The 14812-nt window shown below is 42.7% G+C and overlaps 2 protein-coding genes across 11 annotated transcripts in view; one reads left to right on the plus strand and one right to left on the minus strand.

The window, feature by feature from the left end:
• LOC135167443 (gamma-aminobutyric acid receptor subunit beta) overlaps positions 1-14812 on the minus strand; it is an 89778-nt gene that overhangs the window by 68315 nt on the left and 6651 nt on the right. For 8 of the 10 annotated variants that reach the window (XM_064130641.1, XM_064130648.1, XM_064130645.1 and 5 more), the window contains exon 2: positions 11808-11974. In XM_064130641.1, the coding sequence (XP_063986711.1) occupies positions 11808-11974 (167 nt within the window). Of the gene's footprint in view, positions 1-11807; positions 11975-12052; positions 12716-14812 lie in introns of those variants that run through there. The other 2 variants (XM_064130650.1, XM_064130649.1) reach the window with 2 other exon arrangements.
• Positions 6513-8205, plus strand: LOC135167446 (uncharacterized). Its single transcript, XM_064130654.1, has 2 exons — positions 6513-6528; positions 7648-8205. Exons 1-2 carry the CDS (start codon positions 6522-6524, stop codon positions 8055-8057), a joined length of 417 nt encoding a protein of 138 aa, XP_063986724.1. The 5' UTR covers positions 6513-6521; the 3' UTR covers positions 8058-8205.

The following is a 14812-nucleotide window of genomic DNA, read 5'->3' on the forward strand; positions in this document are numbered from 1 at the left end:
TCGTGTGGAATTCGATTGGAGCTGGGTGGCTTGCTTGCGACAACAATTCCGTGAATTTCGGTAATATCCGCACATAAGGACTAATGCGACCAAGCAAACCCATGAACAGTGGGTGAGAATAGACATGCGTGGGAGGTGTGCAGGTTGAAATCAATGCGTGCCAACCCGACACCCTCAATACTACCCTACCTAAACCTACACTCCTAACCACTACAACCCCACAGCAAAGCCTAAAAAAAGATTAATTAATAAATGAGTCCCTTCAAAAATAAACCTACGTGTAATTCCAGTTAATTAAAGTCGACGAATTTCTCCTTGTACTCTGTAAACAATAAGATATTTCAGTTTACTCGCACAAACGGCTATTCACAACAGGCAGAACCTTTTTTCCACCCCATTCTCCCTGAAATCACAGCGCGGATGAAGTACACTACTTCAACAAAGAGTAGGGGAATACACGTCGGAAGAAAAATGACGGTAGGATGATTACTCCCGGAAATTAAACGCACCGCCGAGCTCTGAATATATAGTTTCAAAGTACCACTGACTATGGACAAGTGGGGATAAAAGAAGATGGAGAGCATGAGCCTGTGTGATGCACCAGGAAGTTATAGAATAGATTTAATATTGTAACTAATACACCGAGAGAACTCGGGGTATCCAAGAGTCCGACCACCGCAGAAATGAATTGTGGTGCTGGAGGTCTGTGGGATTTACGGAAAGACGATGACGCTTGGGGTAGCAAACTTGAGCAAATTCAGCCACTCCCTCATCTCATCCCTCTCCTCTTTCTCTTTGTTCATCACTGTCCTGTCGTTCTTGAAAAATTTCACATTCAATTACCTCTAATTGTTTTTTTTTATATCGCTCCCTACCCATTTCTCCGCAAAGCTCACGCAACCATCTATTTTTTCTCTCATCAGAGAAGGAGAAGGAGAGGAAGACGGAAGCCTTCCCGTCCGTCAACATCTATAAACAAAACAATATTGACATTTCTTCTCTGAGCGAGTAGATAACTGGAAGGCTAAACCGCAGGGAAAAAGGTTACTCCCAGCCTACATATCCGTAGAGAAAAAAGTTGGAAAATATTTGCGAGGAATTTTGCAAAAAAGTGACACAGAGATCGAGTCTCTCACGTCGTGGAATATGTCTGAAATACTGTTTCGTTACTAATTTATTATTTCTATACAAAATAATAATTCTAGTCAAGTTATCCCTAGAGTGATCGTGGGGGGTTTCCCCCCCTTGTTGTCCGGATAGAAGAGGAAATTAAAAATTTCCATGGTCATGATGTAGAAAATATTTCGTGCACGAATTTACTCCATTATTCAGCACTGACAGGGAAAATACACGCGGGCTAACCCACTACTCTTAACGTTTTGTAATTTCATTGGTTCTGTCGTTGATGTGGTTTTCAATTTCATTTCCTACTCTCATCCAGGCCACAAACTCTCCACTAGTACAACAAAACTGCAATACACAGCCCAGCGGCTCTCTCTGCCCTGTGCACACATTTTTGCTAATAACTTTTTAATGCAGTTAACGTAAGTAAATAGGACACTACGTATGAGAAATAACGTAAACTGTTGATGTTTAGAGTGAGTAGAGTGGTTATACCTCATTCTACGCACAAAAAGCCGGATTCATATAGTGAATTGGGGTTTTTCGGGTGCATACAATTTCCAGAAACTCATACCCAAGTGTTTTATCGTGCGAAAGCATTAGTTTGCGACAGTGAATTGGCAATATGATTTACGAGGCACGTACAAACTCTACCATTTCGTACACTCAGTATCCAGTTGCTTCTTCTGGGTGGTGGGATATTTCATGCACAACCAACAGTCGGCAATAAAATCTATATGGTGGAGGGAAATGCTTGAATTGCAGTTACCACGAAAATCAGAAGGTGGAAAAATTGGCGGATGTGCAGGAGTTCCAGACAGGATTAATAATCTCCACCTCCAGTTAGCTAAGCAAGCAGCATTGCTAAGCTATTCTCTCCTGCATTTTTTATGACAATATGAATTATCATGGCCGGCAAATAAAAATATCCCAAATTCGGACCTTGCAAAATCAAAATTGGCATTATTTTAACCCCACTCCTAACCCCGGGATTATATCGCGTAATTGGATTACATAATTAACCCGCTGGTTTAGCCGCGGTGTCGCCAACTACCATCAGCCACTGGTCTGATCCCACCGCATTAATCGAGATACTCGACCCACACCCACAACATTTCCCCATATTCCTTTCCCCTCGTCAACAATTCACCAATTCCTCATTCTATTCTAGGCCCGGTTCTCCATAATTCCAACTAATAACCTGTAAAAAAATTCCCCAAAGATACTTCAAAAAAATGTATTCTACATCCTGTGATAAACTTCCGGCGGTCTCATTTGAAAAAATTTTCCAAAAAGCTTTTCCTTGTTTGACATAAAAGGGAAGAAATAAATTTTTTAAAAACAGGAAAATTAGAGGAAACTGTAGTGAGCTGACGCAGACCGCAATAATTTGAATTTACGATTGGACGTATACCGGGGTGGTCGTTGGGCAAAATAGAATCTCCTCTGTGCATGTGATTTCTCATCTGTCGTATTCCTCTCTTTCAACTCGAACAGGGTGTACAAGGGGTAGGAGCCACATCCCCGGCTCAACGACAGCAGCTACACATTGACTGTCTATTGGCAGCCGTTGTCTTCCAATTGTATTTATGTCCTAGTCATGCACTCGTTTTCCAGCGCCTCCGTACCATTTCAACTCAACCCTCCGCCTAATTAATGTACTTTGTTCAGTAATCCGATAAGCTTTCGTGAGCGCAGTAGTATATCCCAACGCTATGGGAGACACACGTCTGATCGTTTATTCTCACGTTGGTATTCTCCTGTACCCTCGATTCGGCCCCAGGAGTGAATCTGCCATATAATTACTAAATGTTTTTCAAAAATTTCAATTTTCATCTGGTACTGTTGATAATTCAGGAATTAATGAAAATGTACCTATCGATTCCTACAACCCCACCTTTTATATAGAGATTCGAGTTTAAAAATAACTGAGTTGCTGCAAGGTGAGTTACGAATGGAAATTGAGATGAAAACACTGTATTCTGTGGCTGAAAGATAATCACAATGATTTAATTGGATTTTTTATGGTTTTCCCTGGAGTTGTCTTTCCTTTTTTTTTCACTCAGGTCATAAAAGGACAATCCAATATTGCTGGAAATGCTATATGCAATCTATTTTTTCCCGACCTGAGCGGTAAATCCTGGCGGAAAAAAAAATCGATGTCAAACTAGGCAACATTTAATATTTGTGTTAAGGTTAAAAAATTAAGATATAAACATGAGCCCTTGCAGCAATAAAAAACTGCATTCTATTTTCTTCATAGCGTGCTACCATTTTCAAGTAAATTAATCACCAATTTATCTCGAATAATTTGCTTTCCCTCCCCCTCCTTACTGTTGTACTTAAATTTCTCTGAATATAGGGTTAACATCGTACAATATTTTTTTAAAATAAAAACTTCGAATTAATGGATGAAAATCACGTTGGGGTTATTTCATAGTGACGTTTAATATCGAGGCCTCAATTTTAATGTGAGAGAGTCACGCATTATGTAAGAAGTATACATCTATGAATGCCTCTCCCCCAGTGATAACCGATGAAATCCTCCATTCACCCCTAAATACCTATAGTACCCGAAAATCCAAACAATTTTCATTCAATCTGCAATGTTTTCATGAAATTTAATCGCCAATGAGAGACATTGTCGAATGAAAATCATCTCGCTTACTCGAGTTAACTTTGAGTACCGACTTGAGGTTGTGGGATGAGAGTTAAGCGGAGTGCACGAAACGAAGAGGCGGGGAGGTGCTGGTGGAGAAGAGATAGAAGGAAGAGTATACGACTAGAATAGCGCATACAAAAAGGACTGGATGAGGACTGCTAGAGTGAGAGAAGGGAGGAGCACCGCTGAACAAAGTTTTCTACCATGAAACACGGGAGCCTGCGGAGTACCGATAGTTACGACGATAAGCGTTTCCATCCACTCACCCTTTCTCGTTCTACCGACCTCCTCCGCTCTGGCCCCTTACCACCACCCATTCACCTCATCCCCTCTCGCCCTCACCCCAATGTGCATTGCGAAGTTTGTGCCTTAGTTTAGCTGAAAACGCGTTCGCATTTCGTCATGACTCAAACCCCTTCCTTCCATCCTCCACTCGAAATGTGATATAAACGTGAGACCCATACAACCCTCTTCCATCAACCCTTCCTCCCCTATTCCATTCTATGGAACTATTCTCTTACCCTCCCGCCCCTTGACGTCGTTGTATTCAGTAGAGCAAACTCGTTGCGTGCACCTTGGTATACAAATCCTCAAAGTGCAATCCTTTAGCCTTCATACGAAAATACCACAACCCCTCTCACCCTGACGTATTCAACCCTTTTTCTATTCTTATTGCAATACTTAGGAACAACCGGGAAAGGAGATGATGCGGCAAAGTTTTCACTAGAAGGAGCCATTTCAAACTCATATCTTTCTAATGATAGAAATTTTCGTGAAGATAATCTGGAGGGGTGATTTTTGACGTCATAGACGCCGGACTTTCCTTCTGGTTCATCACCACGAAGGAAAAACAAATGGGAATATCATTGAGTGAATTCCATTGTATTTGACAAAGCGCGCGGGTACAGTGACGCGACGAAGGCGGTTTGATTAGAGGAACACGATCAGCCTGAGGGCGTGAAGTGAATTGAAATCCGATTTATACTCGTCCGCTTTTCAACCCCCGTTATACACCTTGATTCTATTGGCGCCTATGTCTCTGAAAGCAAACCCTCTGGAGGCGACCACGAATCGCTTCCTGAATACAAATAATCGATTCGTGAATAGAATCAATCAAGTGTGGCCACCTGATTTGTTTACTAATTTATTCAAAATTAATGGTGAAAAAATCACACAACAATTTTCAGTTTATTCAAAAGGGCGATTTTTCTTGGAAAAATTCTCTGGGTAATTCGTCTAGCCATATCTCAGCTACAAAAAAAGATAAGCCATTATTCACATGTCCTGTGGTCCGTGTGATGCATCTATGAAATGATAAATGGCAGTCATTTCAAGGGATTTTCTTCCTGCGCAACAGAGCAAAAGATGCCATCAGTGATCACGAAAGTCCCATGGGTAACATTGCTTACCATTTTCACAATGTTCAATGGTAATTCAAAGAGGGCGCGTGTGGCCGGGATAAACAACATCATTGGTTAACCGTTTTCCTCTCGAAAAGCGACTCTCAAAGGAGATTACTCCTACTGAGAGGCAACAATTCGATTTGTACGTAAATGAAGATTCATTTCAGTATCCTTTTAAACCAGAAGTCCGTTTCAGGGCGGCATGACGGCTCCCACCGGATTGTGATTGTGAGAGTGAGAGAGACAAAGGGCTAAAGAGAGAACTCCTGTGTTCATTCTCCCCCCTTTTCTTGTCAACGTCGCGCGCATATCTTTCCCTCTTGGTGGAAAATTAGATTCCCTGGGGATATGCCAGAGTCATAGTTATACATGTGGAAGAAGTGGAGGGTGAATCCACGATTCGTGGTCCGTGAATATCATCCGGCCAATGCCACTAAAGACGAGTCATTTCCGTTTTAACCTCCCACCCTTTTGAAAAATAAAGCCAGAAAATTAACGTTTTACCCTGTTCGTTTGATATTAAATTATGGCACGTGACATAAAGTGTCACTGTATAATAAACATTTCTCTTAATGTCTTATTTGACGATGCTTGATGGTGACTGTGGGGCTCGGAAGGAAGAGAGGCTTGAAAGCCAATTGCCATAAACCGAAAGCCACATCTAACCACAGGCATTAAAATCATGCCATCTCACGTCTTTGCGCCACATCTCTATCATGATTTTCACCCAGTGAAATATAAATTGCAATGGAGTATAAAACCCAACGGAGCACCTCTACCACCTATCCATCGCCTCCCCCCCTCCCCCCTTTAACACCACACATCGAGGCCCGACACTATTTCATCAATCATCCAAGGCACCGTAAGCTCGCATTAATATTCGCTTACTATCAAATATGCATCACTTGTTTGTAGGTGCCGTTGCTTATTTATTTCCATGTGGATGGCCAGTATAACACGTCCAGAGAGGATACTCACTTTCCTCGACTAATCGCAAAACGCTCGGTATAAGTCCTGAGTGCTATCGAGATATTTAAACGCTTGAGGTTAAGCAATACCGATATGTCTGTAAAAATAGTCAAGTGAGCGTTCTCCGAAAATTCACATTTCAGCTTTAAAAATTGGATAGTGCATCGTGATAAAAATAACCTCCATCATCCATCCGCTCGTTGAAAATTCACTGGAGAATGGCTACAGTTGAATAGAATTTCCCAAGTGTGTAAACAACATCCGGAAGTGGGTCAGTTGGAAGAGTAAAAGACGGTGGTCCCCTATCGATGGGAAAATTAGACTTCAATGGAAAGAAAAGATAGTTCTATATTACACAAGAACAAATGGACGGTGAGTGGGTTTTGGTGAGTCAATCCCCTTTTCTCCACAGAATGGAGGACACATAGCGTCACGACACCAAAACATGATTAACCCGATGAGATAGATTCCCCTCTCCCTTCATTCTCCATCCCCTACACTTCCCTCGGTTTCACTCATTTTACCAATACCCAGAGCCTTCGGTTGCACACCCAGGTACGCTCTCGCGTACTGGGTCATCGATGACGTTAGTTCGATTTCATCGATGGGGGGAGGTGAATTCTCACGAGATGAAAACTTGAGTTTCGATACGATACAAATCGATTTCATAAATCAGTGTATTTACACCACTCAGCATTCTCGTCCTTTTCTATGCCCAAAATAGATAGATAGATACAAATGTCATTTCTATGAATTCCTAGGGGAATTTCATTCAAAGGAATTTGTATTTTTTTTTCTGTCTTTGGATTTCATTGGGTAAATGAGAATGAAAATTTAAATAGCAGTAGGAGGTGTCCCTTCCGTTCAATAAATAAACTCGTATGCCCAATCGATTCCACCTATTGGCTGTACCAAACACTCACTCCACTCGATGATTAACCCAGCTTCCACGTAGCACAGATCACCACGAGATTGAATTTGTTTGATAATGGTGAAAATGGTAACATGGCGCTTCTGTAAAGACCCACTAGTACTGATTCAATAATTTTCCAACGCCCATACCCGCCATATTTCCAATCACATAAACCAAATTGGATTAATTCGATGATAATTGTTAAACCAAGAATCATACAGTTGTTTAAATTCATAATAATGGCGTTATGTGAACTGAGATTTAACTCGTAATGTGATATTCGCCAAGTCAAAGTTTGTCGGGTGAGAGAATATTTTGAACAGATGCGACGGTAGCGACACTGGGAAAATTATTCACGACTTCATGAATAAATAACCGGATCCGTTGACACTTGAGAACAAACACCGAACTTCTTCATCGCGGGGCTCATGGTGACACAGACGAGTCATTTTTTATTTGCTTTGGGGTGACAAACCGGGGGGAGGGGTTACGATTTGCACAAAATTAGCCCCATCTTTAACGTGGGGAAAAAACGCTTCAGCGAAAAAAAAATTAATTCAAGATCATTACGACCACAGGAGGGGTAGAATCGACTGCGAATCACCTAGTAATGACTCCGCTAGTAGGTGATAGAAACGACTTGAATACATCAAGAAGATTCACCTCAACCGATATTGACAACGAGCTTATATTCCAACTGTGTCCGAATGAGAAAGTTGGTGAAGTCGGTTTATCCGTGACCAAGTATTCACCACTGGGAGTGGCAGATTCAACGGCACCGAGGGGGAGAGGGATGGGCATTAAGAAGGACTTGACAGCGGAAGATGAGTGGTTGCATGGGCGAGACAGAAAAACCGTGGCTGAGGAATATTTTGGAGCTCTACCATCGTCGCCACGGGAGAAGCTCTCTTGGTCTCGAGTGGCTCTACCACGATCACTGATACTGCACTACAGTGAAGCTACCCCTTGCCTCTTGCCAATTCACTGAGAGACAGAGACTACTGATGTTGGCGAGCACGTGTTTTCTCAACCCCGGTGGCGGAGGGAGGAATTGAGAGGGTCCAGACATACAAGACACGGCGAAGAGGGAAACAGGTGGAACGAAGAAGAACCGTAAATATTGATAATCGCTCGACCAGGACGACTTAGTTGGTGGTTGGTATGAGAGAAAGGGGGAGGGCAGGGTGGTACAAAAAAAGTTGAAGATGAAAAAAAGCCGATGAGAGAGAGAGAGAGGGCGGAAAGGAGAAATATCTTCTTTGCTCTTGTTGCCAGTTCTCCACTCAACGAAAATGCTTTATCGACAATCGATATGACGGTTATATCCAGACTTCAGTCTCTCCTTCCGACGATGTAAGATCTTTTTTTAAAGAGTCGAACAATGGTACTGAAATGAATCCACTTAAACAAAAGGGACGATGAGACGGCAGCCAGGAAGCGACCAGAACTATAGATTTAGAAAAATAACTCATTTTTCATGAAGCAATACAACTACAGTTAACAGATTATTACGGTGCAGGGGTTGCTGGTTATAATCCCTCTACATTTTTTTATTGAAAACCATTTAATCAGGGTTTCCAGATGCCATAGCCGTTCATTGAACATGAGGATTAGGGGATCTAGGAGCTTTCGTGCGAACGGCCGCGGAATTCAAAACCTCTCGGCTCTCCTCCCCTTCTATAATTTAGGTGTATTTGGTCCTGGTACCCTCGCTTTCACAATTCTGCCTTAGCGATAAATGCACGAGAGTCCACAGGGGATTCTAGTTAAAGCGAATCACGTGCGCCGACACTCTATGTCTTAAGGTGTGGCATAGTTGAATAGGATGAGAGGGTGAATGAGAAAGAAGGTGCTTAGGGAGAGGGGAACTGGGGTAGTAGTTGACAGGAGCTGTAAAGTTTTCCGGGAAGAGGAGTAACACGATCGAGGAGGGATGTTTTTTCTATGATCAAGGAAATGACTGCATCTAGTGGAGAACCTATTGAGTAATAATGTCAAATCAAATTGAAAAATTTTATTAGCACAATGAAAACTCCACTCGCTATTTATTGAAGCTGACGTTTACACCACTTCGTCGACAAACCGGCATTATTAGATTTTCCTCGAAGAGTAAAAAAAAACAACGTGGATGCCATGTGACTTTGATCAATGCAACTGGTACATGGCGACGTGGAGATGATGCACAAGAGGAGTGGTAGGATCGAGAGACAGAGTGCCATCACAGGGTGAAGTTGCTTTGAAAGTTTTCCTACCACTGCTGCCACCAACACCGCTATACCATCCACTGTCTCTCATCTTTGCGTATATGTCAAAGCTTTTTCAGGCTTTAGCACGAAAATTTTCCACTTCTATCCCGGCTGTGTCGTCGGCACGTATTTTCAGCTCTCACTGAATCCCATCCTCTCCATTTCTCCTGCCAGCGAGCCCCCCGCCCGCCCCTTCCTCTGCTCTCTTCCCTCTTCAGGTAAATTTACCAACGATACCCACGTTACACAGGATATCTGCATGCCTGATGACACTGTCGCACCATAAAAGTCCCTCAACATGTTGTATATGCATTTGAGAGTTAAAAAAAAATAGGAACAGATGTACCAGTTATGGGTAGAAAAAGATAGTTTGTAAAATATGGGCCCGTATTGTTGAAGTGGCAACAATTTAGAGATTAAAAAATTTAGAAAGCTCCCTCCATAATTTGCTGTGTAGATTAAGTAAATACAGAATTGAGGTATTTTCCTCTTTGCTCGGGGTGTAGTAGCTCACACACGCGACAACGTCTCCTTGGCTGATTACACGAAAAAGTTTTGAAAGTAAATAATGGACAAGGGTAAAGCCAGAACATGGAAACACTCTCCATCATTTCTGAATATTCAATATTTTTAAAATCAGATAATGTCGTTCGTTAGGCTAAAAATAAGTCTTGAAAAAATCCAAATCCCATTCTAAAACGTAGGACTATTGACGTAATCTCTTGTTATTGTATATGCAAAAGCGAATTGGTAATTAGCGTGGAGGGTTTATTGACCAAGGAATTTATAATGAAGTTCTACCAAATTAGTGAATAGAATGGCGATGACGTTAACTTGATTGCCCTAATGCCATTCAGTTGAGTCTAAACAAGGTGGCAAGGTTTAGTTATCCCCGGCTGTAACAAGGTATTTTACAACATCCAAATCCCAGGTATATAACGCTGTAGATGGATATTGTAACCTCTCTAAAAGCGTTGGGGAGGCCTTGCTTTGCATACATTTGTTTGCCATGTCGATGCTGCTCTCTCAGGTCGTAGCAGCCCAGCACTGGGGCTTTTCGTTCGCTTCCACAACAAACACTCTGGCACGCACGCCCACGCTCGACCCGAAATCGATTCGCGACCGCGGTATGGCTAGAGGAGGGGAGTGACGATGCTCTCCGGATCGCTGGACCAACGGCTGTCGTGCGAGGGAGACGTTGAGATGGTGAAAGGGAGAGTGAGAGCCAGCAAAAAAGGGCTGAGAGTGGAAAAATCCAAAGCCCCAACAGAGAAGAAAAAAGCAAAGTACTTGAATGAAAAATAAATAATCCAGTTATTTCATTTGACATTCGTTCATCTTGAATTTGGCAGACCATTTGGCGCATGTGGTCTAGAAACGAGTGACTGGGAATAGCATAAAATTACACATGTGCGTGAGATGGGCGTACATCGTATATCGGATTAAATAGACACCATCAAAAAGCCCAACCCATCCATGTCACGTCAATCTACATGAGGTGGATACTTGAGTTTGCCAATCGAGTTGTGTGTGTGTGTGTGTATTTAAAAGCTGATGTGGCCATCATCGACACGATCGGTAGCCACAAAAGCGCTTTGATTACCCACTATCACGCATCACCCATGAGCCAAATGACGATGACAGATGTTTTTGATATTACAATTGGTGAGAAGAGCCCAAAGTTTCAAGATGTGTGATTCAAGTATATCTGGACAAGTTTCAGGGTGAGTTGAGAAGTTTTGGGCTTTCGGTTAATGTTGATGCTTTACTATGGGATTCGGTCACGCCAAGGATGTAAAGCCGAGAGACATACATTCGTGTCTCGTGCTATATGTACTGCCGGAATTTCTCGGAAAATTCATCCAAGTAATGAGGCTTTGGATTAAGGCCTGGGTTCCTTCAAATGTCTCGTTGACATTGTCATTTGCAAGAATTACCATCCAAAGAAATCCTGTTTGACTTCCAAATTAGCTCGACTTGGCCAATAAACTCTCATCAACTTGATTGTGTCCCCCCCTCCCGTTGTTACTGGAGAATAACACAAGGACACCTCGTGTGTATTGCTTGAAAGGACAACGCCTTTAGAGACATTTGTCGGTAGATTGGGTGCATGAGACAAGTTGACTCGGTTATCCTAAGATCAAGGAAGGCTAATTTTCAACGAGAGAGAGAGAAAGTTGCTGAGAGTGCATGCGAATGGAGTAACAGGAAATTATGCGGTATCGCTTTGCTGTGGTCGAGCCCTCATTTGCCTTGTAAGTCACCTTCTCTCCTCCACTTGCTCACCCCCTTCCTGCTTCAACCAGCTTTACCCCACCCAGTTTAAAGGCCAATAACGCATACCTCGTGGCATTGAGGTCAGTAATATGCTACGTACCCCAATGAGTTTGGCGAAACAAGTGATAGTAAACGACGTACCTGTCAGCCACCACCCTTCAATACATCGAATAACACCCTGACAAGGTCAGAAGAAATTTGAAATTTGTACTTACGCAGCATAGACGAAGGGCGAACGATGAGTGGCAGGTAAAAGGGCAACAGTAGCTGCAAGGAGTGCAAAGCTCCATGAGGCTGCGTGACACTGCATCCTGTCCTCACCTCTATACCACCACATGAGGAGAACTCTGTTGATAAAACCCTCAAAGGGTATCTTCTTGATCTGTATGAGAAAAAAAAAACTTGAATGGTGCGATCCTTTAGGATCTTCTTCTTCTTCTTCTTTCTCTTCCTCTCGTACCACTAAAACACTCTCAACTCGTGGGCTTCCTCAGCCCGCCCGTGTTATCTCTATCTTCACTAAAATATTTTTGTCTCGTTTTTATCACTGAGTTCCAACGATCAGCCACTTCCCAGCCAGGGGAAGTTGGCGTATTACTGACTATTGCCAGATCTACTGGTGGTGTCTTCAGCCTTATCAAATAGACCAACCTTCATATCTCATATCGTAATATGCTCACCAAATTATCACCAAAGCACTTCAACAAAACTTTTTGAGTGACTTCAACTCAATTGTCACACTGATGAATCCCTCATATTATTATTGGGTTGAAGTGAAATCTCCTTCCCCTCTGGCTGCTGGATTAACTTTCGATGGTATTTTGAAAAATTTAACACTCGTGGAGGGGTTGAGATAAGGATGAGATAATCTTTATGCCGTCGTTCGAGCTTTACAAGGGAATTAAAGTAAAATTGTGAGGGGATGAGGAGCGGATGGGGTAAAACTTGTCGATAAATTATTTTAAGGACCCACTCTCAGCAGGTCCTCGATTAGGTCCACTCCTATGAAGCGGAAGCCTGCTTGGCGCCGCCAGTCTGCCGGTCGCTCCTCTTCACTTTTATCCTTCCACTGGACATTTCTGGGACGGTCGCACCCGCGCTACGCCGCGCTCGGGAGTGGCGTCCCTCACGGCTCACCCGGCCGGCGCATCGCGCAGACGCATTTATCGCCGTTATTACAAAATTCTCCCCTTCCATTTTCCCATTTCAACTACCCCCTTTCACTCTTTCACCTCTCTCTCTCTCTCTCCCTCATTCACACAGCCAGTCCACTTTCATCCTCAAGCCCCTCTCATCCTCATTCTACCTCTCCACCCGCGCTTCTTATCCCTCCATTCGCCGCTCCGGTGCTGCCGATGCACACTCACCCGCACACACCAATACACACACACCTTCCCTACTTGCCCTCTGGTGAAAAAGGGAGAGGTTGGAGGCTGTAGGAGAGAGGAGAGCTCCACAGCCCTTCTTACCTTCCCCCTGTTTTCTCCCTTCATTCGCTTTTCTACACGGGCCGTTATGCTCGTGGCACGCGCTTGCACGCACATACATATGAGTACTTGCTTTTTTCTCGCGAAAAATATAGCTAGAGATATCAACTCGGAAGCTGCTAGGGTTAGATATGCCTCCGGAACGATGGCTATGTTTTTATTCAGATAGTTTTCAACCTCCTTTCATTTTTTTCCTCTAAGAGGAAGCTCTCAATAAAACACATTCTCAACTTACTGCTCGCAAATTCGTCCTCGTTTATTTAACAATGGAATTTTTTATTTTCTCGTTGTTCAGAAGTTAGAGGAAGGCACAAGTTTCAGCCTAGAGAATTTTTTACGATGCTGAATAGTATATTGAAAGATGGGAAACGGTACACGTTTATTGTGTTTACCAAGATCAATCGCGTCTGATATGACGTACGTTTTTCTACTTCCTATTGAGAAATGCAAGGAAAGACGAAATTTTACTATTTTGATATATGGAAGAAGAAGGAGTGTATACATTACGCTCTTTATGAGCATTTTTCCTCTGGTGAATAATTATGTATCAAATGGAGCCTAATAGACCGTCAAGTGTCAAGTGAAATTCAGGGAATTCATCAGAATTTTTCAGTTCTTAATTTATATAAACTTACGTGTCTTTACAAATCTTCTGAAAGTTGCCAATGTAATCTGAGTTTCGTCGGGAGCGAAATTAGCTGAGGGAAACTTTGAATGGAAGTTTCTTTGAATTAATTCGTGAGACCCTTATGGGGTTGAAGGTAGGACATTTCATGTTCCCCTAATCCAGCGATAACATTTTTGAATTTATTAGCCACGGGCTAAAGATGACAGTCTCAGCAGTGGAATGGATGGGTCGTAAGGTTTTTTAAATCTCGTTTCACCGTATGAAGCAACGATATTCCTTTATTCTTTGAGAAGTAATTTTTTTCATCGCTGCAGTGGACGCTCACATGATACTTGGTTCATTGCAGTGGTAGGAGTCTAACTTAATTACCTTCCGGTTTAACCGCCACTTTTCCAAAAAAATTCCAAGATCTTGTGGATTACTTGCACTCGTAGCCATTGGTCTGAAAGATGTACTCGTATACAGTGCAAGAGGATAGAATTTCGAAGCATTGGATTACATCTTTCCTGGACCGCACAAACTCTCGAAGAATCGATCGAGCGTTGAAAATCGTATAGGCCAAAGAGGACATAGAGATCCTTGCGGCTTTGCCAACTTGTACATTGTGGATTACACATAACTATAGATTCACGAGCCATAGAGTGAAAAGCAGTCTGTAGATACTGATGGAGAGGTGGGAGTTTTCAAGTTCTTTCACGCTCTAGCAAGCCCAAGAGCCAAAGACCAAAGGAGCGAACTATTAAAGCTCGCTCGAGTCTTCATATAGAATCAAGGAGAATGAGGGAGATGGTGATAAGCCGAAGACCAACTGATGCTCGCTCCAAGACAATGACAGAGACTAAGGTAATCGTCTTTCCCGAGGACTACCCCACTCTAACCTTCTCCTATCCTTCTTACCCACTCTATTTCTAACCAACCTCCTGGTGTTTCTCCTGTCGATGAACGGATAAGCGTAAACGAACAAGGTGCCCTCGTTAAAACGATACCCACCTGACCGGGGGAATGCAAGTGTCGACACTGATTAGAGTGAAACAAATACTCAGATTATTGTTGTTGTAAGGCATTTCGAAAACAAAAGATTCGAGAGTTTATTAAGTCTATTGTG

Source organism: Diachasmimorpha longicaudata, chromosome 11 (genome assembly GCF_034640455.1).
Source record: "Diachasmimorpha longicaudata isolate KC_UGA_2023 chromosome 11, iyDiaLong2, whole genome shotgun sequence".
Lineage (NCBI taxonomy): Eukaryota > Metazoa > Arthropoda > Insecta > Hymenoptera > Braconidae > Diachasmimorpha > Diachasmimorpha longicaudata.